The following is a 22,101-nucleotide window of genomic DNA, read 5'->3' on the forward strand; positions in this document are numbered from 1 at the left end:
TTCTAAGTCAGATGCTGCGTCCGAAAGCAAATCAAGTCCCTTGCCGCAGGCTTTCAGTTTCACGGTGAGAGCTGGATCTCGAGTGTAAGTGTAAACCCCCGGTGCAGCGTTTCAGTTGTTTGTCTTTAAGATTCCTGAGAGCGATCCCTTCTTCTTCTTCTCCTCTTCTTCTTCTCAGTTACGTTACCGAGAGGCGCCGTACACACTTCCCCAATGGCTGCTGCCTCATCCGGGCTCTGAGCCGCCGCTGCTTTCTACGTAGATCCCCGCGGGGTGGCTAAACTTTCAAACATCACCGGAGTTTCTTCCAATTTAAAGTGCTGGACGATGTGAAGACAAACGATTGTTTAGAACTTAAGATAATCTATGCAGCAGTCTGTGTTCTGAGGTGCAAGGAAGGAAGTCAGGGGGAAAGAAGCTGTCTAGTTCTTGAGATTTTGCAACACTAAATAGACACAGATAAAGGGAAGATGTGGTTTTCGCCGTAAAGAAGACACGTGGAAGGCGTAACGTTTTAACAACAAAGATACCCCATGCAAATAATGCATTTGACCAATTTCCCTAAGAAGATCGGGAGGTTAAAGCGTTTAATTATTATCTATCTTATGACATTTAAATTAACATCGACAATATACTCCCCCCCCCCGAAGGCTAACAATTTTGTCTGACTTTTAATGAGATTTAGATCCCGATACACGGTCCTTGCCAGTTGATGGCGGTAATACATCAGTTTCGTTGTTGATCTGCCACATTAAATAAGCCCGAAGAAGAAGAAAAAAGATTAAACACAAAAATTAAAACAACATACACACGCACTAGGTCATGACAAAATAATCACTCAAAAGCTAAAACATATAGTGGGTTTTGAGGTCACACTTGAAATTTTGAATTATAAGTACAAAACTAATGTTAAAAGACTTTCTCAGTCACTTCAGTAGTAAAGTACAATGACCCTTCAACCTAAATTGCAGTAAAGCCAAAGATATCCTGTGTCAGATGAACTCAGATATCTGGAGGAGATTCGGTGTAATAACCTGAAAAGTACTAAGGGACCACTGTGTTGAGAACCTTAAAACTGGTAACTTTACTCAAACAATGCAGTGAAAGGACAGACACGATTGCATGACTGCATCTAATAAGAAACTAAATTTTCTTTGTCAAAGATGAGATTGCAGAGGATTTGAGATATAAAGAAATGAATGAATGCAGATTTGGTTAGAATTACCTGGAGAAAGTGCTCGCTGTCTTCTTTCATATGGTTTCAGTGATGTAACATAACACGGTGTCATCATCAGCATAACAATAGAATTCAATATTGTATGTCTGCATGCTTTGTCCTAGAGGACGCATGTTTGCACTTTATCCAGAGCTGGAAAATAAAAGATAACTATCAAGTAAGTGGTTGTTGATGTTGCTATTAATAATAAACTATCTGGAAAACACAAAGTCATTTATTAACTATATTCAGCACAGTTTAGTTACTTGTGGTGTTGGGTTTGTTTCCTTTTGTATAAAGCTAGCACTGTAGCCCCTCTACCCCAAAGAGTGAAAACTAACTGGATATTCAAAATAATAAAAATAAGCATTGACAGGGAATTGCCGCCAGACAAAGGTGAGGGAAGCTCATCGTTTCTGCAGGAAGATCCTTTGACCCTTGTTTGTCACTACATCGCACCGAACTCAATGACCCAGTCCATCTGCACCAACAACCATCCTGTTCCCGTCCTTGAGAGTTCAATAAGGACCTCAGGACCTCAGGATGTTCAGGAAGCAGTCTGACTAGAGCTCCTACTTTCATTTCAGCTGAAACGTAGACTTAATCTTCTCCAGGGAACACAGCCAATCATGTGTTGTTGTCTCCTTGTTCGGAGTGGACACAGTGTCTTTGAGAAGGACCTCTTTGTCACCAAATCCATTCTGGAGGTCAGGAAAGCCCTCAGCAGTCAAGAGTCTTCAGATCCTTCACCAAGTAATGAATTTCACCATCCCCAAACTGTTACATCATTCATTATGTCATTATGGGGGGTGCTAGGGTGGTTCTAATCATTTCACCCACTACTATAATTTGGTATCGTAAATAAAAAATAAAACATTAACATTAGATAACTGTTACCTGTCATTTGTGGAGATCCGTTCACTCGAGCCAATCGCTGATGCTTTGGCATTGCGGCCTGCCTACAGTGATGGCATGATGCCGATGGTTTTACTTTGGAGACAAATGGAAATGGTTTCCAACAAGGTTCTCAAAGTAGCTCGTTCGGGTGTTGCTAAGGTGATCATATTCATGTCTCGGCAAACGACAATTATAATATCACACATAAGGTAGAATGTGTGTCAAATTAATTTCTTGTGAATTTTAAAAGAGAGAAACATCTGAGCATTACACTGTGAATACCCAACGTACGAGCCAAAAAGCAAATAGATTTAGTAATGAATAAGTATGACATCGCTGGTATGACTGTTTGAATGACATCACTATTGTTTATCTAAGTAGATGTACAGTGTGACGCTGTGAGGAGTAACACCGATTTGTTTACTCCAAGTTGGAAATTGTAATTTTGTGTTTTCTAATTGAAAATTTAAAAGAAAGTGACCTCGTCTTGTTGTGTGCTGTTTCCCTGCAGGCTAACCCAAGAAGTCACACATCAATACTAAGGAGGAAGCAACACATTCCACTACACCCACAAACATGATTCCTTTCTTTTAAAAAACAACCTAAAAAAAGGTTTTCACACAGAACAAATCCATTTCCTAAGAGGCGGAGCAACATGTTGTATGCAGGCCGCATTCATTCCAGGATCAATGAGCATACATTCTGGCATTTTGTAGCTTTTCTGGAAAGCAGTCTCCTGTCAGCCACTGAACAGGCCCCCCACAGCTGATCATATTTCAGTGGATGCGCTTCACTCACCTTCAGTGTGCACTCCACTATGGACTTCCAAAGAGATGACTGGCACACGACACGGGAAAGGAAAACCTGTAAGCCTCAGAATGACGGATGACGGAAGTACTAGGCTGATGATCCTGGAGGAGCCTCAGATGCGAGGAGAAGGGACCAGACTTCGAACTTTCCAAAATTGGCCCGCAGATGCCCCGGTCTCTGCTGGGGATTTGGCTCGAGCAGGTTTCTTCTTTACAGGTTCCAGGGATCACGTACAATGTTTCTGTTGTGGAGGAGTTCTAAGGTGTTGGATAGATGGGGACAACCCAGTCAGTGAGCACAAGAGGCATTTCCCCACTTGTAGTTTCATCCTGGGCCGAGCCGTGGGAAATATTCCACTCCAAATTGGATCGTCAGACTCCGTGGATGGCCAGCTTCTGAGCCAACTTCAGAGAATGACTATGGATGACCAGGGCACAGCCGGACAAGCCGTCTACCCGGAGATGGAGGCAGAGGATTCCCGGCTCACCACTTTCCACAACTGGCCCACCGAGGCCTCAGTCCAACCAGATGTTCTAGCCAGAGCAGGATTTTTCTACACAGGTACACACTGGCTTGACTTCACTAATCTAGAGTGATAATCCTCTGCTTTCTTTTTCCGTCATGGCTGTATGCACATCATTCGAGTCTCCTAAATCGTCTGTGAAATAGTCGAGCAATGAACCAGTCGCTGCTAGAGTCGATCCCTCATTGTGAGAGTGTTCACGGTACAATTGTCATGCTGAGTCATGAGGTTGCAGTCAGAACAACCTGGACAAAGCTGGGGCTGCTAAAGAAGTAGGTCACGCTGCTTCATATTATACACGGGACAGGAAAACAATATTATGAATGCCTGAAAAAGGAACGATCAAATAAAGTTCCAGAGTAATAATTTCCATACCTGTGAAGCTGAAAATTCCCCAGTTTGTTTCAGGGAGGTGTTTGTTTTAGGTCTTAGGTCATTTAGGAGGCTTTATTTTGCTCTGCTGTTCGCATTAGATCATGGAGGTGCTTGTGATATTGTGTGCAGTTCAAGATCATTGTGACCTTTTATGAATTTGTTATGGTTGTTAAGTCAAATCAGTGCATCTGTCAGTGCATCGTAAGTCTTCTCACTGCAGTATGTTTTGTTAGGACACGGGGACAACGTCAAATGCTTCCACTGTGATGGAGGGCTGAGGAACTGGGAGCCAGAGGATGACCCTTGGCAAGAACATGCCAAGTGGTTTCCACGGTAATGACCCCAAAAAGAGTTGTTTCAGAGAGATAGGCAGGAATTTATTGGCGAATTAGACAATGGATCTGTTTTTTTTTTCCCATTTTCATGAATGCTTGTTTAGACTATAAATAAGCCGCTGTGTCTATTTTTCAGATGTGAGTTTCTGATCCGCTCGAGGGGGCAGGATTACATCACCAACATCCAGGATGCTCATTTCCACCTGGGCGAGACTGTGGTGAGAACGTCAATCCGTCTTTGCACATCAAATCAAAGCCTGCCAGTTTGTCATTCCTGCGTGTACAGTAATCACATTTTGTAAAGTAAATTTAGACTTTGATTATTTTTCTAAGGGTGGATCACAGTTGCCCACGGCCAGAGACAACAGCTCCAGAAATGGTAACTTATATAAATCTGAAACATGCCAGGGTATGATTGGTAATCATCTCTGTGGGTTTGCATTGTTTGTTGTGCAAAGTAAACAAAATGAAAGCTGCATCAGATTGGCTATATCCTGAGGTCAACCTGGCTGTACTGCTTTGGTTGAAGCATAGACTTAAAGGATAATAACGTGTCTAATACCATTATTGCTTTAAACCCCACATTAGCGACTAAATTAAACTTCTTTAGGAGAAGGAAACGAGGAATCTTAGCTTCATTACTTTTTCTTGCCCTGCTGCTGTGTGAATTAAGTGGATCTTCAATTACCTGAGCTGTTGTTTGCTCTGGACTGCAGTAATTAGGAAGTGCTGTGGAATCCATATGATTGCTGCTGAAGGCTGCAGGGCCGACACATGAGGCCAATTAATCTGTGAAATGAAAGAATCCCAAAGATAATCAACCAAAGCACATATAGAGAAGATGCCTGTGGTCTGATATGGGATTTGTTTTGCTCCCAGCGGTAAATTAGTTTAATACGTTTTTCCACTTATAGAATGACTTGATCGTGGTGCTTTGTCTATGTGACTTTGTGTCTCTTGTCTTCCTCACCTCTCTCTTCTTGCAGATGTGGTCTCCGGTCTCGGCCCTTCGTCAGCCATGCTTTCTCCGGTGGTGCAGACAGTGCTTCAGATGGGCTTTGGGGCCAGTGTGGTGGAGAGCCTGGTCCAGACCAAGTACCTTTTGACTGGACAGCACTACACTTCTGTATCTGACCTGGTCAGTGACGTACTGCAGGCAGAGGAGGAGGACAGGCAGAGGGTGCCACAGAGCACAGGTGAGGCCTGGAAGATGAGCATGCTGCTTCAGACTTTATTTGAATCTACTTACAGCTCCCATCAGCAATTGACCATACAACAAATACACAGATTTGTCACTTTATTAGGTACATCAGTACAAAACATTGTGACTCAATTCAACATGGTGTTATAATGTGTACCACGTTGAAGCCCATAACACCACCGCTGCTTTCACCTCCACAATTACCATGAAATTGAATCAACCCTTCTTTGTGTTAGTTAATTTAGTTAGCTTTTATGGCTTTCATTTCCTTTTTGTGTCAAGCAGAACCACAGACCTCCAGCACTGGAAACGTGAGGGCACATGCACCCCTCAGAGAAAAAGGTCAGAGGTCAACTACAGAAAGAAAGAGTCCTGTTTGTGCATGTTTATAATCTTCACAATTAATATAATTTTGAATCATGATCACTTAAATGTTAGCCTGCAGTTCTGATGCAACAGCGAGTTCACACACGTTAATGTGTCCTCCTCTGTTTGTGTGTGTGTGTGTGTGTGTGTGGTTTTTCACACAGTGAAAGACCCGAGTCCAGAGGAGCTACTCAGGCAGCTGCAGGAGGAGAGGACCTGTAAGGTGTGCATGGACAAGCTTGTGTCCATCGTCTTCATCCCCTGCGGTCACCTGGTGGTGTGCGGTGATTGTGCTGCCAGTCTGCGGCACTGCCCCATCTGCAGAGCCGTCATCAGGGGCAGCGTCCGTGCCTTCATGTCCTGAGAGCAGTAAGAGGCCTGGAGGTTCCTGCGCACATATCTGCCTCAATATTGATTAAAAAAAGTCAAGATCATTTCATTTTGTCGGTCTTTTAGCAAGTTAACAGCTTTCTATAATAGAATTTATAGAAAACTTGTTCATTTGTGTTATTGTTATTGATTTTGCAATCAGGGAACACCTGCAAAACACATTTTTCAGATAGCAGACATAAGGGTTTTTGTAGTGTTTCTAGAATGACACACCAGATCATTAAAAGAGCACATTCTTTTATTAACAAACATCTATTTACATGAACACAAAGCACAGTTGTGGATAAATAGGATTACACAGTCAGGTCACGTGGATTTGGGACTACACAGGACACAAAAGAGAAGAGAAATACAAAAACATCCTTTTCCATTTTCCATAAAAAGAAAAAGAATTATCTACAAAGAGGTGGAATCTTTTTCAGAGGAGACTAGCGAACACAATCAGAACAGGTGGAAACTAAATCCAGTCACCAGGGTTCAGGAAAAAACTGTATTGCACTGAGAGGAAGACTATTTTTTACATAAGTTTAGTAGAATTTACCACTAATGCTGATTATGTTATAGTATGAGGCCCTTTGACTAAATATGTTTCCTACCCACACACCATTTTTAGCCTAAAACGAGTGTGTTAATGATTAAGATAATATTGACACAGAGGTTATTGCAGTGTTCCAATACTGAACGGACCAATCTAATTAAAATACTATTAACACCAATCTGAAATTAGCAGAGGCGGCGGTCTGAGGTCCCCAGTGAGTTTCACAATCCTGAACACATTTTGATGTGTGCGTCTGCCAGGGAAGCACATTTAACATAACAGGAGGATGTGAACGCCAAGCAGGATGCAGGCGCCGACATCAGACAAAAGGAAATGATAGAAATGACCTTGTTCTTTTATGCTGCTTTGATAAGAAACATTTTTGCAGTGAGATAGATTGTAAGGAAATAAATGAAATACTGAAATAAAGAATTGGCAGATAAACAGCCTCCATCTAACCAAGCTAGAAAAAGGAAAATACACACATTCACATACACACACTGTGGCACAGTGCGTCCTACGTGCCGATCACTCACTCGTGTCCATACAGAAACGCTTTTTAACAGTGTCACTCAAAAAAGAAGGCTGAAACGTGTAGAGAGAGATTGACACAAGAGCAGACAAACTCAGTAGCCTAGCAACTTGTGCATGAATACTTTCAGCACCAGAGGGCAGTAGTGATACACACAACCAGTAAGGCGTAAGGGGAATCTTTGAGTCAATCTTCACTACTGATCTACTTTGAGCAACAATAGTGTTAATATTAACAGCCTTATTAGAAAGGTATTATTACTGATCACTACAGCAGATATTACTTAATTAAGATTTGGCGTTCTGTCAGAATGAAAGCAAAAGACTTAAGTGACAGTTGAACAAGCTCACACAGCCAGTTGTAAGTTGATTGTGGCGCTAGTGACATTTCAAACGCAGGAAGGCTGAAACCACAGCCACAACAATCTGTACAGGCGGGAAGATGCTCGCCGTCTGCTTTTACCATGTCACACTTGAACAGTGTTGTGAGCAGTGCATTTCACACTCCTGTTGTTCTCCTGAAATGAGAAATAAGCCGTGTAACCTTTGAGGGTGTATGTAATGATCACCTGTCAGCGGTGAGAGCTGTCAGTAGCTGGAGGATAAGAAGTGTGAGCTCCATTTCAAGTGGAGCTGAAAACAAAGCGTCTGCTCCTTGCAGCACAAACACTCGAACACATCAGGGGAGAGGAGGTGACTCGGCTGTGGGGGCGAAAAATTGACGCAAACATAAGATGGGGGACCAAACTAAGACTAAGCAGTTTTCTTTCTTGCATTTACACACCGTCTCTCACACGCTCATGCTCTTGATAGCTCACGTTTCACTCTGGTCAAAATTGTTCTTACCCTCCATTTCCACTATTTACATGTTCTATTTTTGACTGATGGCCCTGTAGATTTGGTTTTTGCACCGTCCCCTCCCTCTACAGCTCCACTCCCCTGCCTCTTCCTGCGCTGCTTGTGTATTTATGCGCACGGATCCTGGCCTAAAGTAAACAGGCAGCACACAATAGCTCATTCCACAGACTCCACTGTAATTCAGCCCTCCAGACCAGATCTGAGCCAAACCAGCAAAAACATTCTAAATCACTGAGTCCTCTAAGACTCAGTACCACACACCAGGAACGCTGGGCAGCCCCTGATTACATACATAATGTATTTATATGCCTCATGCTGTACATGTGTTATACAGTCATGTTCTTGGAGGGTTTTAGAACATTATGGGCGAGTCACTAAAGTGGGACCTCAAGAGAGAACACAAACAAAATGATTGATACTTCCCTAAATACACAATATGAGGCTTTGTTTATGGTAAACCCCCCCTCTTTTCCCGTCATCCATTCCCAGAAAACAATGCAACCTAACTGAGAAGCGTAGACTTTTCCAGGCAGCACACCAGTAAATAACACGTTGAAAAGACCGAAAAGATGAAATCACGAAGACGAGGAATGTCTGGCGTGTCCCAGTGCACCGGGATCTTTGTGTCAAAAAACAGCCGTTTTGTCCTACGCGTGGGAATTTGCTGCGTCACCTCCCTCGTGGGCTCCACTATTTACGTAGACCTGGAGAGGAGAAAGCAGACAGTTAGACGTTGATGGGGGCACCCATGCACACACAAACACACACACACACAGGCGTACACACAAACTTTGCCGCTGATGAAGCTATCCAGGATCTAACTCTCTGTAGGTCAGGGAGGCGACTGCCCGCCTCCCATTAGAGACAGAGCTGATTAAACTGTCAAAAACCTAATAAAATATTCATTTCATTTTGGCAGAGAATTATTACATGACTTCCCAGGCTCACTGTTATTAAGTTTCCTGCACAACTTAATTGATTAATCCAATTTGGGGACAGAATCTTGTATGTTTTCCATCAGTGACTGCCTGGGGCACAGGGACACCTACACACTTATACTACACACACACGCACGCACGCATGCACACACAGTAGTGAATCATGAAAGGACTTTTCGTATTCCCCTAAAGCTCTGCGACAGGATGTAGCATGTTTCAGAAATGGGTTGTTTACTCTCCAGACAAAAGCAGGCTCTACTAGTCGGTGCTGTACTGTGACCTGCTGGATCCTGTTCAAACAGTGTTGATTCATTAACCGTCTTTGGAGGACAGTTGACAAAAACAGACAGGAGCACAGTGGAGTGGAGGTTCGTACTACTTACAGGTACATGGGCTTTAAGAGGAGGTGAGATGGTTTCTCATTGACATGGTAGAGTGGGAATGGGTCAAATCCACCAATGAAATCAACTGAAAACAAAGGATGAGATGCATAAATCATGTAGTAACTCAAAGATAGAAGACAAACTGAACAAAATAAAGACAAAATATGATGAAAAATCATGAAATGCATGAATAATTCTACACAAACGTGGAATGAGATGGGAACAAAGGAGCAGTGGGCGCAGATGGCAGGGGGGAATGTTGAGAGGATTGTCAGGGAAAGACACGCTTTAAACATTGTTGTGTTTGTTGACAACTAAAAAGAAATAGAACCAAAACATCTCTGCCTGGACTTTTTGGTGCGTTGAGGAGCAGGTGAAAGCAGGTCAGCTGTCAAAATAGCCGCCGCCTTTCTGCTGCTCACAGGCAGAGGCGACCTTCACCGTCAGCGACCCAGCGCTCGGCCCCTTCTGTTTATTTTCTCGCTTAAGCGTGCAGAATCTAAGCAGGGCGCACAGGGGACAAGACGGACATGTTGGACTTTGTGTGAATTTTAAAAGGGGACGCCAGAGGGACAGAGGAAAGAAGACAGGAGGGAGGGACAGGGCGCAGCACGCCTGTGGACACCAGCCTTGAATAAAGACGAGTGGAGGAGCTGAGATTAAACCTGACTCAATGGTTCAATGGGATAACTGAGACAGATGAAAATGGGCAGATCTGTTGCGTTGCGGGAACTGAGACACATACACACACACACACACACACACACACACACACACTAACAAGCGATGGGAACTACTATGAGGCTAAAATGAGCTCAGTTCTGATAACGGGCAGATAAAAGGGTTGTCTGGTGAATACTGATAGGTGAGCAGGATGAGGGCGCAGAACCACAGGCTGCTGTGAAGGGGCTGTCCTTTTCCTCTGACCCTGCTCTGCTTCCTGGGGCTCTCCGTTTGATCTCACAGACAGATACACACACACACACACACACACGCGGACCTCTGCCCTGCTCGTTTCTGTACCGATGATTTTCCCATTATAAGCATGTGGAGATCCGTCTCCTGCCACCATGGGCTGTGTGCTGTGGAATATGCTTTTATATATGTGACGCTAAAATGTCATTTCTTTCCTCTCATCTCTAACTAAATATAAAACTTTATCTCTAACCCTGAACTAGCAGATACTGGAATGGAAAATTCACGTTATTAAGCCAGCGTCCTGTTATTGCTGATAAATGTCTTTATGTTGGCTTCCATCCATCATGAGTTCCCCTTTTTCTGATTCTTCTAAGCTTTGTTGACCCACATAGGAGCTTTTTCAACAAATCATAGAACTTTGTACACATCAAACACCGATATCAAAAGAAATATTAACATTTTTAAGATATTTCCCCCAGTCAGACAGTGTGTGCAGGCTGGGGTTCTCATATTTGCGTTCACAAAATACTGCATTATTTGCCTAAAGTGTAATTAAGGGCTCTTTAATTGCACTTAATTGCACTTTAATTGCAGAATTTAATATAAATGAATGGACTTATCAGGATTCCATCATTCACTGAATCCGTACAACTTATTGTTTAAACACTGTGTGATGGAAAATACAGTAGGTGGATTATAAGACAGAGCTAGGCTGATTTGATTAATGCCAATTTCAATAGAATTCTGGTGTTTACTTGACTTGAAAATCCATTTATTGTACTGGGTAAAATTGCATTCTTCATGTGCATGTACAGTAAATGAGGCGCAGACTGAGGTGGGCTCTTGATGCAAATTGCTGGACCCCGGGCATTGAAATGGAATGCAAAAGGGGGATAGAACATCTTCCCTTAAGGTGAAAACTAACCTTTTGGATCATTTTGCTGTGGTGGTTTCAGGCGACTCATTGTGATGTGATTCATTTCTTAGAAGCTTTGAGACTTGCAGAGCTATGGCCAAAAGCTGATTACAAATGTGCTGATACATGCCAAGAAATGACAGGTATATAGGTCAGAGGTCAGAGTGTCAGTGTGAGCAGGGAGAGGGGGGGCATGTAAGACGTTAGAATCAGAGGGATGCACACCGAGCGTACAGTGTATCAGCGCTGCATCTCTCGCCATGTGTGCCGAGTGGGTGTGTGAGCGCGTGCGGGTTTGCCAAGCTTGGAGTAAAATGCAGCATGGACGCAGAGATAAAAAGAGGGTGAGGGGGACAAGAGGGAAACACAGGGATGGTGAGAAGAAGAGAAAGGAGCATGAGGAGGTGTGAGAGGAAAATAAGGAGACAGCAGAGAGAGACAAAGAGCGAAATGGCCGACAGATAGAGACTTCACGGCCTGTCTGCGAGGCTGGCAGCGATAAGATAAGAGGCACAGCTGCTCGCTCTCCCACTTTCTCTCTCTCTCTCACTCTCTCACACACACACACACACACACAATTTGCCCCATCGTTCTGCGCTAATGCTTCTCTGCCCTCACACCCCATTTCACAGACATCGACGCGTACATGCTGACCACTCGCTCACTTTAAAGAGCGGCGTAATTGTTTTATGCTTTGTTATTTTGCATATGGAAACCTGAGGGACGTTTGATTGAAAATCTATCCGAGGTTAATTGCCCGCTCAGAGACGACAAAGCTTCTACAAACTATAAATACGAAAAGGAGAAGCGGGCATTAAATGCTTTGTAGTCATTAAAGCAAACGTTAACATGTTTCAAACTTACCATCACCTACAACAAGTGGATATACTGCAATATAATGAAGATAAAACACAAATACCACAGCAAACTGCATCGGGTTTATCTTACTTTGATCTGTAAATCAAAATGTATGTTTCTGTTTGTATCAAAATGTAACTTTAAGCGAATAACATGCAACATTTAGTCTTTAAATGTACAGGCTGTGGATGGGGATGAATGGGTGTTGAACATCTTGGAGGCTTAATATCTTTGAGGAGCACAGCCCCTTAAACATGCCAAGTGTGCAGCTACCAATCCATCCGTCCCTTCATCCCTCCCTCCATCCATCCGTCTGTCCCTTTGCTGTCTGCTGAGTGGATTTTCTGCTTGTGACTCAGCACAGAGAGCGGCAGTGTAATTAGCCGACACACACTAAGGTGCCTAAGCCCGAGCTTGGCCGCTAACTCAGTGACCTACTTTACAAAGAGGATTTTCCCCACTGCTCAGTCTGCACGAGTATCTGCTCATCGCCGATAAACCAATTCACACACACACTTTTACAGTAGCTACACACTCACGTACATACACAGAAGAAAAGTCACATATCAAAGTTAAAATAACACACTTGAACACACACACACACACAATCAATAATAAACCCACAGCCACAATGCTTGTTATTCTCCCCCTTGTGTCTTCTTCTGCATGTGTGTGTGTATGTGAGAGTCTTTTCTTTACACAAGCCCGAGTACTCGAATCTAACACTCCCTCTCCCTGCAGAATGCGCCAGTGTGCGAGGCATCCCTGTCTCATCTTCTTATTCCCAAAAAGCTCATCTTGTCCTTTGTTGTTTGCTCTTTCCAGCCCTCCTTCCCTGTCTTGCAAACGCCCCCGTCTCACACACACACATACACACACACACACCCCTCCTCCTTTCTGTCACCCGCCCCGGGGATTCTCTCCACCTCCCTTCTCTCGGCGAGGGGCAATCGGCTGTGGACGTTAGCGAGGAGCGAGGGGTTTAATGAGCCTGACAGAACGAGTGACCAGAGACCTCTAACTTTTCACAAACACACCTCATTAGAGGGGCAGAGCCGGAGATTGAGAGGGAGAAAGAGAGAGCGAGAGAGAGAGAGAGAGGGAGGGAGGGAGGGAGGGATTGTGATGATTATTTCATCTACCTACGAGGAAAATGGTAAAGGAAACAAAGTAAAGAGATGCTGAGGCAGACGTGAAGCTCCCAGCTGAAAGTTGCTTTAATCTGGACTTCAAATGGCCCGAAGGAAATGAGAGCAGACAACAAACCTTATAGCTGCTCTCATCTCTATGCATGTGTGTGTGTGTGTGTGTGTGTGCGCGTGCACCTGTGTCTGCATATATGAATGTGTTGTGGCAGCAAAGGGCTGATTAGAATAACAAAGAGATATAAGAAGCGACGCTGCTGAATTTCAACGCCGGCATCGTCGCGATCAGAGGAAGAACCGTTATTACAAGAAGAACCCTCGAATAATGAAATAATAAAAATCATCTTCCACCCTTCTTTCTCTTTTTTATCTCCTGGTCTTTTGTGTAATTTGAAAGCAGACGCGTGTCAACTGGGGATTTTAAACAAACACAATCTGGGTGGAGCGTCTGCACGGAGGATGAACGCTGCTCAAAGGTCACCACAAACTAAACGGATAACTGTTAAGGAGGGGGGGGGGGTCTTTTCCTTAAAATGGGGCCCCCTCTTGCTAAAATGGTACGGCTCTCCAGGGATTACTTAGAGGTGATTTATGATGAAGTGGTGCTGCCCAGAGCTGAGAGGAGGGGTGGGGGTGTGATGGTAACCACTCACAGCCGGCGAGTGCCTGGTGTGTGTGACCAACAGTGAACTGCTGGGACCAAACCACAACACAGCTCCCCTGAATTATGGCAGTCATCTGTTTAAGGTGTAATTAGTGTGTGTGTGTGTGGTGCTAAGTTTAATTCCCTATTTCCAAATCAAATTAGTCTTCAGGTGTGTGTGTGTGGGTGTGTGTGTGTGTGTGTGTGTGTGTGTGTGTGTGTGTGTGTGTGTGTGTGCTGCTCCGTCTGGCTAATTAGTATTTCAGGAACCGCTCAACACTGGATGGAGTGTGAATGTGAAGAGGCACCATGAGCTCCGCGGAGACTCAGGTCATCCTGCAGAGACTGATTCGACCACAGGGGGGGAGGGGCGCTCATTACGGCACATACCTACGCCAAGGCAGAGCAATCCTCCGACTCTGAATCTGTTGCTATTGACTACAAAATGACCAATCTTTTGATTTCAAAATTTACACTTATAGACAAATCTTAACTATTATGTCAGGTCGATTGATTACATGTTTGTCTGGTTTGGTCAGTCCTAGTTCTAGTTGGGCACAGGGGCGTGGCCTATTTTAACTGAGGCAAATAGATCCAAAGAAATCCTGGAAAAAATTATTAATGATTTATTACTTTTGCCTCCTCGGGTCGTGTCTAACCTGCTCGAGAAAGTTCCCTGAAAATCCTTGCTTACTTTGCATGTAATTCTGCAGATTAACAGCAGGGGGCGAAACATTGGCAGAGAAACGCTTGCGCATGTTCTCCCACACGTGGACATCGCTATGCATACTGGAGTCACTGCGACACTAATCAAATATTTATGACTCTCACTGCCCGGCGGATCAAACGTTTCCTGACCTCTGATGTGCTCACCCTCAGCCGTGACCTCTGACCTACTGTCCCAGAGGTCGCCGCAGCTGGGTCGTTTTTCACAAATGTCTCTTCTCTGGTTTCTCCTCCTTCTCTCTTCAGGCTGGTTTAGTACAGACAGGTGCGCTGGTCTCTTTATAGGAAGGGATGTGCATGTTTGAGGAGGGTCGAGAGAGAGGAAGAGGGAAGGTGTGTGTGTGTGTGTGTGTGTGTGTGTGTGTGTGTGTGTGAGAGCAAGAAGGTGGGGGAGGTGCAGTGCAGAATAAACACACCATCCTACCCTGATTGATTGACAAACACGGGGCCGTGTGGAGAGAGGAAAGTGAGAAAAGGAAAACCCTGGGTAGCTACATTAAATTAAAGGGAGAAGAGTGAGTTTAGAGAAGGAGCGATGGTGACGGAGGACCACACACAGCACAGAGGCAAGAGAGGAGAAGGAGGACAGAGCGGAGAGGGAGGACAGAAAGGAGAGACGTGAGGCGCCGAGCCGAGCCGAGTGTGCCAGCTGAAGTGAAAAAGGGAAAGGAAAGAATGAGGTGAGGGAGTGGCGGTGGAGAGGCAACACATGGCTCCTTTGGTTGTGGAGGGAGAGTGAGAGCCCAGCTGGCGTGGGGGGAGGTGGGAGGAAGGAGAGCAGAGGAGAGAGGAGAGGAGAGAGGAGAGGAGAGGAGAGGAGAGAGGAGACGAAGGAAGAAGCAGACATGTTCCTCCTTTATTCCTCTGTTGGTGTTTTCCATCATATCTGCTGCACGAGTGGCTCCCAGTGTGCATCATTCATTGTTGGGAGTTCCACTAACGTGTGTGTGTGTGTGTATGTGTGTGTGTGTGTGTGTGTGTGTGAAAGTGTGTGTGTGAGGGTTAGACACTTACAGCTGTCCTCCTCCTCAGTGATGGCGCTGACGACATAACAGGCGTACACAAAGCCCAGGAGCTGTGAACACACAAACACATCACACAAGCTGCAGTGAGACAACAGTGCACAGATTATATACTGTACATGTGTGTGTCTTTGGGGGGGTCATATCTGTCCATACATTAGAATAATTACACATGTTGTCAGAGTAAGTTATAAACAATTGAATATTTGATCAATTAATAATATCACAATTATATAATAACAACAATGAAGTGATTCCATTAGATGTGCAAGTGTCCCTGTATCTAAAGGACACTAACTCCTAACACACATTCACACACACATTCACTCACACACTCAGTGGTCTATGAACTTATCTTGTGTGGTCTGCAAGTATAAAGCAGCTCAAAGCAGGAAACACACACTTCAGCACAGTACTTGTGTAATCACACTCGGGTTCAGTATGAAGGACACTGGATCAATTCTACAGTCGACATGTGACATTTACTGAGTGAGGCTTTGTTATTACTGAAGAAAAGCAGAATCTAAGCATGAATATAATTCATTATACAGTTATGTGAATCTCTTTATAAGTATAAAAAACATCCTCAATCCAAATTTCAAATCCTCTTCACACCCTCCCTCCGATCCCTCCATATAACCAATACTTCTCTACGCACCCTAAAACACACACACACACACACACACACACACACACACACACAAGCACTGAGAGTAGCCTGTGGAACTGGCAGATGGCTGTCACCGTCTCACACACTCGCTCTCCAGCCAGCCGTCCATCATCTGGCGCTCTGCCATGCCAATTAAACCGGCGTCGGGCACGCTGCCCTCCTCACGCACCGCCGTCCACAGAGAACCATTGTGCCGCCGCCGCTATTTATATAACATTCACTCAACCTATAACTTAGCCCGGCTTGTGTAAATTGTGAGAGGTGACGCGCAGGTCGTCCATCTGCGTCTGTCGTTTTCGAGTTCTGATCCATTTTCCATCCACCTGAGATCAATTCGGCCTTTATTAGAGTCACACACACGCTCCAGATGAAATGTTTTATTTATGAATGAAATGCAGGTGCGTCCGTCTCTGTGTGGGCGAGATAGGATACATAACACCCGGTATGACCCTCATGTAATCATCTTCATCATCATCATCATCCTCCTGCTATCTCAAATGTCTAAAATCACAAAGCGCTCTCTCTCTCTCTCCCTCTCTCTCTCGCGCTCTCTCTCTCCTTTCCCTCTGGTATCTAATTGCTGGTCTCAGCCCATCCATTACAGTGGCGGTGAAATGGAGGTGAATTAGCATATGTATAAAGCCAGTGTCAAACACAAGATGGTGTTAACAGCGGGGGGCACACCCTGTTTTTCAAGGCGACTGTGTGTGTGTGCGTGCGTGTGTGTATGTGTGGTTTTCCTCTGTGATTGTGTGCATGTTTGAGTTGATATGCAGGCAGGAGTGCACATTTGTTTAATTTTCATTAAGGGCTCTTGTTGCTCTTGTGGTCTAGAGATTGTGTCAAACACAGCGACGTCAACATGTGACAGAGAGAGAGAGAGAGAGAGAGGGAGAGAGAAAGAAAGAGAAAGACAGAGAGAGAGGGTTTTCAGTCCCTACAATTTCCCTGCAAATATTAGGAAAGCAGCGTGTGTGAATAAGCCAGAGCCAGAATTTCAGATTCTGAAAAGGGAATTGATGCTGTGTGAGCAAAAGCAGAGCCTAATACTCCATGCCTGAATGTGTGCCATTGTTCTACTGTATCTCCTCCATGCAGCAGCCACGTTCATCCAGGTCTCGATGCTGCGTGGTCTTGAGTGCATTTATGGAGATGACAAGGAGCTTAGAAGATCAGAGACGTGAAGCTCGGTGGCACTTTGCTGGAGGCTTTGCCAGCCTGAGCTCATGTGGGTCAATGTCCTCGATAACAACTGACAATTTTGCTTGTAACTGACATAATTAACAGACTAAAATCAATCACTCGGGCTCACTCAGCGTTGGCTCCTCACACACAGAGGATGCTCAGTTGTGACTTCCCCGTGTCGGTTCGGGAGTTCAGGCATCGTCTCTGAAATTAATGTCATATTAATTAAGATCCAAGTCTGTCCTCAGAGGCCCGGTCTCAGCCTGCGGGGTGCCCGGCGCTGACAAACCCAACTCATTTGGCTGCCAATCACTCCATTCTTCCCCTTGAAATTCTGCACCATAATTCTTTATACTTAACCGAGTGTCCAGGCCACTGCCACAGCTCCCTCTGTGAATCTAAACTCCTCATTCTTTTCTCTTTCTCCCTGTGAGAGATGTAAGAAACAACACGAAGGTGAGTGTGAGGAAAGATGAAAAGCAAGGGTCCTGATTTAGGGAAATTTAAGGATCTAAGGAGGCAAGTAGGAATTCTCTCTGTTTCTTCTTTCACATAATGATGGGGTGGGGGAAGAAGTCCAAAGCTTTCAAAGATGTCAATGTGTGTGTGTGTGTGTGTGTGTGTGTGTGTGTGTGTGTGTGTGTGTGTGTGTGTGTGTGTGTGTGTGTGTGTGTGTGTGTGTGTGTGTGTGTGTGTGTGTGAGAACAAGGGCAGCTGCTGAGCTAGAAAATAAAGGCGAGTGTTATTTGCATAGGCTAATGAAGGTCAGTTTTCCGCTGAATGTCTTAGTTCAGAGAAGACACACACACACGGGCAACTTTGACAATGCACGTTCATAAACATCAGCCCACTGGGCAAACACCTGTGTCACCATGGAAGCCTTGCACCCTCCTCGCTTACACAGACGGCCCGTCGCTGCTCTGGAGACATTTTATTGAAGCTAAAATTCAATTATTATTATTATTATTACAAAGGCTTTAGGTCTTTCTTTCACGCTCTGTACTTCCGATTGACGCTTGGCTTGTTTTTGCTGTTATGTGTTGATAGGAATCGGTGGTGCATCCTGTCTACCACCCACTGCTATGTACATGTGTGTGTGTGTGTGTGTGTGTGTGTGCATGTGGGATGTGATGGATATCTGTGTTGATCTACAAGCTAATTAACACACCATTGATTGAGGCTCGGCATCGGGAGAAAACTCACTAAGTGTGCTATAATGGATGGAAATCTTAGGATGCATCACTTGAGGGGGGTGAAACGGAGAGTGTATGTTTATATATGTGGAAGGAGAGACTGAGAGATACAGAGAAGGAAATGCGGAAAAATCTTCTAGGTTAATAACACAGGACGTCCTGCTTTACAATTAGGCTTTTCTGCAGAAAATTAGACCCTTCTCTGTGTGTGAACGTGTGTGTGTGTGTGGACAGCTGCATGTTTGATGACAAAACATGATTAGTTGGGGACTGCAGGGACCACATCCACCTGTTCTATTCCAGCCCCCACTTCAATAAAGGGAGTGCACGACACACACACGCACTCACACACGCACACACACACATGCGCACACACGCGCACGCGCGCGCACACACACACCAACACACACACGCACACACACACAGACACACACACCGCAGCCTATATAGGACGATATGGGAGTGCATCGATAAGCTTTGTTCATTCAGAAATAAAGAAGATGCTGAATGAAGAAACTGAACAAAGCGCCTGACTCTTCTCAGACCGTACACACTCTATAGTGCAGATGAGAGAATTGAGGCTTTCAGGAGCAATCAGGAAACAACAAGACCGATGATGTAAAAGACTCACACACATGCACGGCTAATCTAAGCGTGCGTATTACTCCTCCTTCACAGCCCTCTCTTTTCTCTGGATAAATCACAACTTCTGCTCATTTCTCTCTACTTTCTCCTTTGCTCTCCCAAGATTAACAAGAGCAAATATTGACGTGAAATTAATCGGAGGAGTAAACACCATACCCTCGCAAAACAAATTAACGGTTAAAGCTCCCGGGTGAGGGAAGTGCAGTGTCGTGCGGTCGTGTTTTTATTTTGTACGACGAGCGACCCGACGGCGTGTTCGGTGGCTTTTGCTCCTCTGCTCAGCAAAACCCACATCAGCACCGTCCCTCTCTTTAAGCCCTAAAACCTTACATTCTAATTGTGTCAGAAGTGCTGATGAAGAACATAGTGTGCTGTGATACACCGAATGTACAGGAATATAGAGGATTTATGCTGTTATTATACCACACAAGGCAGGACCACTTACTGGCCACTGACTGATGACTAGACTTCAAACACGAGCACATCAGATCGCTCACGCCGGCTCACACACTGTAATGGCCATTCAGCAGGAGAATTTGCAAACATAACATGGACTAATGGACTTATCAAAGCAGGCACCCTGTCCCTTTGGGTGTGGGGGGTGGGGGGGGCTGTATTCATGTAAGCCCCCTCTCCCCCCCTCGCTTGCCGCTAGATGGAAAAAACGCGCCCCACCCTGCAGCCCAGAGTGCAGGGGTCAGCCCAGCCTGGACCTGGTGTGTGTGTGTGGGTGGGGGGTGCATCTCTAATCAACCAGAGGCAGTTATTAACCCCCCAAACCCCCCCACCAGCCCCAACCACATCCCATCCCCATTGTGGCCCCTGGCAGAAAAGCAACCAGACTGCGATGTGTCCGAGAGAGAGAGAGAGAGAGAGAGAGAGAGAGAGAGAGAGAGAGAGAGAGAGAGAGAGAGAAAGGAAGTGCATTGTGATTACAGGCATTTGAGATGGCAGGAGGATGATGATGATGATTACATGAGGGTCATACCAGGTGAGATCTCGCCAGGGGACAGGAAGACAGACGGAGCTGAGTGACGTTGGAAAGAGGAGGGATGAAAGGAAATGAGATGGATGGAACGACTGAATGACGCAGGCCTCTGTACTCCCAACGCAGGTTTCCAGGGAAGAGAAAAGCAACGGCACAAGTGTTGCCTCTGGCGGCAATAACCTCCCCCAAATGATGTGTGCGTGTGTGTGTGTGTGTGTGTGTGTGTGTGTGTGTGTTTGTGTGTGTGTGTGTGTGTGTGTGTGTGTGTGTGTGTGTGTGTGTGTGTGTGTGTGTGTGTGTGTGTGTGTGTGGATGCTTGCCACAGTAGCTTTGCCAGCACCTTGACGTCTCCCTTTACTCCCGTTAGCGCGCAAGATTTACATCCAGCGATGCGAACTGAATATCACTTCCCACGCGGTTTCCCTTCTTCTCTCTTCCATTATACTTCCTCTCTTCTTCTTCTTTCCCTCCCTCCTCCCCCTTTCCTCTGCTTCCTCTATCTCACCGGAGTCGTTTTCTCAGACTCGACTTGTTGTCGAGGAGGTGGTGCTCAGGCACGAACTTCAAACTTTGGCAGGAAAGCCTGAGCAGGATGAGAGCGAGAGGAAGGGAAAGAAGAGAGAGTGAGGGAAAGAAGAGTGCTGACTCAGCGACGAGGGAACCAGTCATTGTTCCACGTGACGGTGTCGAAACAAGCAAGAAGCCAGAATGTCACAGCAGGGGGGACGAGGGGGGACATGGGGGGACGAGGACGTGGGGGAGTTGAGGCCACAAAGAATATGAGGGCAGACAGAGTGAGGAATGAATAATACACGAGTGTGCACAGGTTGATTCCTCTGTAAGCCCGTCGTTGACATTTGGGCTCATCTGGACGAGGACGGGAAAAAGACTCGACGCCACCAAATATGCAGACTCCACAAACACGAGCAGAGAGACGACAGCGCTGCCGGCGGACACACATTCTTCATCTTAATGAAACGCTCCTCTCCTCAAGGCCCCGACTAAATATTTAATGGCCTCTCTCAGCAACCTTGATAAACCTTTAACAGAGACAAAGGGACACCCCTGTCTCTCTTCCCCTCTCCCCTGTGCTCCGCGTGAGCGGGAGGCACGTAAAAATTTCAGAACCTATTTCCCCCGGTCCCTGCTCTCCTGCAGCGATGCCGTTGAATGGTTGGTCGGGCAATACCATCTCAAATACAATCGCTGGAGGAGGGGGGAGGGGCTTTATTGTCTGTCATACGGGACAGAAAAAGGAATACACACATCTGACGCCTCCAGCACAGATGGTAATGGGATTCATGGAGTGTGTGAGGGTAATAAAGTGAGGTCAGCCATTTTATTCCATTTCTCCATAGGGGTGAGGGGTTCCATGGCTTGGTCCGCACAGTCTTCCATGATGTGAACTGCAGTCACTGTGCATGCAGCGGTGTGAATCCATCACCAATTAGACGGTTAGAACCAAAACCAACAGGACTCCCACTGACAAGCTGTGATGCAAGGCTGACGAAGCTGTGTGTACTATCTTTCACCTGGGTGTGAGAAACAGCACTGTGTGTGTGTGTGTGTGTGTGTGTGTGTGTGTCTGTGTGTGTGTATGTGTGTGTGTGTGTCTGTGTGTGTGTGTGTCTGTGTGTGTGTGTGTCTGTGTGTTTGTGTGTGTGTGTGTGTGTGTGTGCGCGCAATGGAACGAAAGCGTGGCGTGCGAGTGGATGCTTCTGTGTGTGTTGGGCACGTCTGAACTCGCTGTGAGACTGCTGGCAGCAAAGAAAGTCTTGGCTCCCCGTTCCTGCTTGAGGTTAGTTAGTCATACATGAGTGTACTGTATGTG

At 45.5% G+C, this 22,101-nt stretch overlaps 2 protein-coding genes across 2 annotated transcripts in view; one reads left to right on the forward strand and one right to left on the reverse strand.

The window, feature by feature from the left end:
• Window positions 1-13: 13 nt before the first annotated feature.
• birc7 (baculoviral IAP repeat containing 7) lies at window positions 14-6,122 on the forward strand. The gene is made up of 8 exons (XM_076166437.1): window positions 14-84; window positions 2,625-3,484; window positions 4,055-4,154; window positions 4,293-4,374; window positions 4,490-4,535; window positions 5,143-5,352; window positions 5,643-5,699; window positions 5,888-6,122. The coding sequence occupies exons 2-8, from the start codon at window positions 2,947-2,949 to the stop codon at window positions 6,085-6,087; spliced, it is 1,233 nt and encodes a 410-aa protein (XP_076022552.1). The 5' UTR covers window positions 14-84; window positions 2,625-2,946; the 3' UTR covers window positions 6,088-6,122.
• A 419-nt stretch (window positions 6,123-6,541) lies between these two features.
• The window catches only part of nkain4 (sodium/potassium transporting ATPase interacting 4), a 33,629-nt gene continuing 18,069 nt past the window's right edge, over window positions 6,542-22,101 (reverse strand). The window contains exons 5-7 of the mRNA XM_076167147.1: window positions 15,582-15,642; window positions 9,362-9,446; window positions 6,542-8,744 (exon numbers count right to left, since the gene is read on the reverse strand). Coding sequence (XP_076023262.1) covers window positions 8,735-8,744; window positions 9,362-9,446; window positions 15,582-15,642 — 156 coding nt within the window. The 3' untranslated portion in view covers window positions 6,542-8,734. The remainder of the gene's footprint in view (window positions 8,745-9,361; window positions 9,447-15,581; window positions 15,643-22,101) is intronic.

Source organism: Genypterus blacodes, unplaced genomic scaffold (genome assembly GCF_046128005.1).
Source record: "Genypterus blacodes isolate CSIRO-AG114 ecotype Tasmania unplaced genomic scaffold, CSIRO-AGI_Gbla_v1 ptg000156l_1, whole genome shotgun sequence".
Classification (NCBI taxonomy): Eukaryota; Metazoa; Chordata; class Actinopteri; order Ophidiiformes; family Ophidiidae; genus Genypterus; species Genypterus blacodes.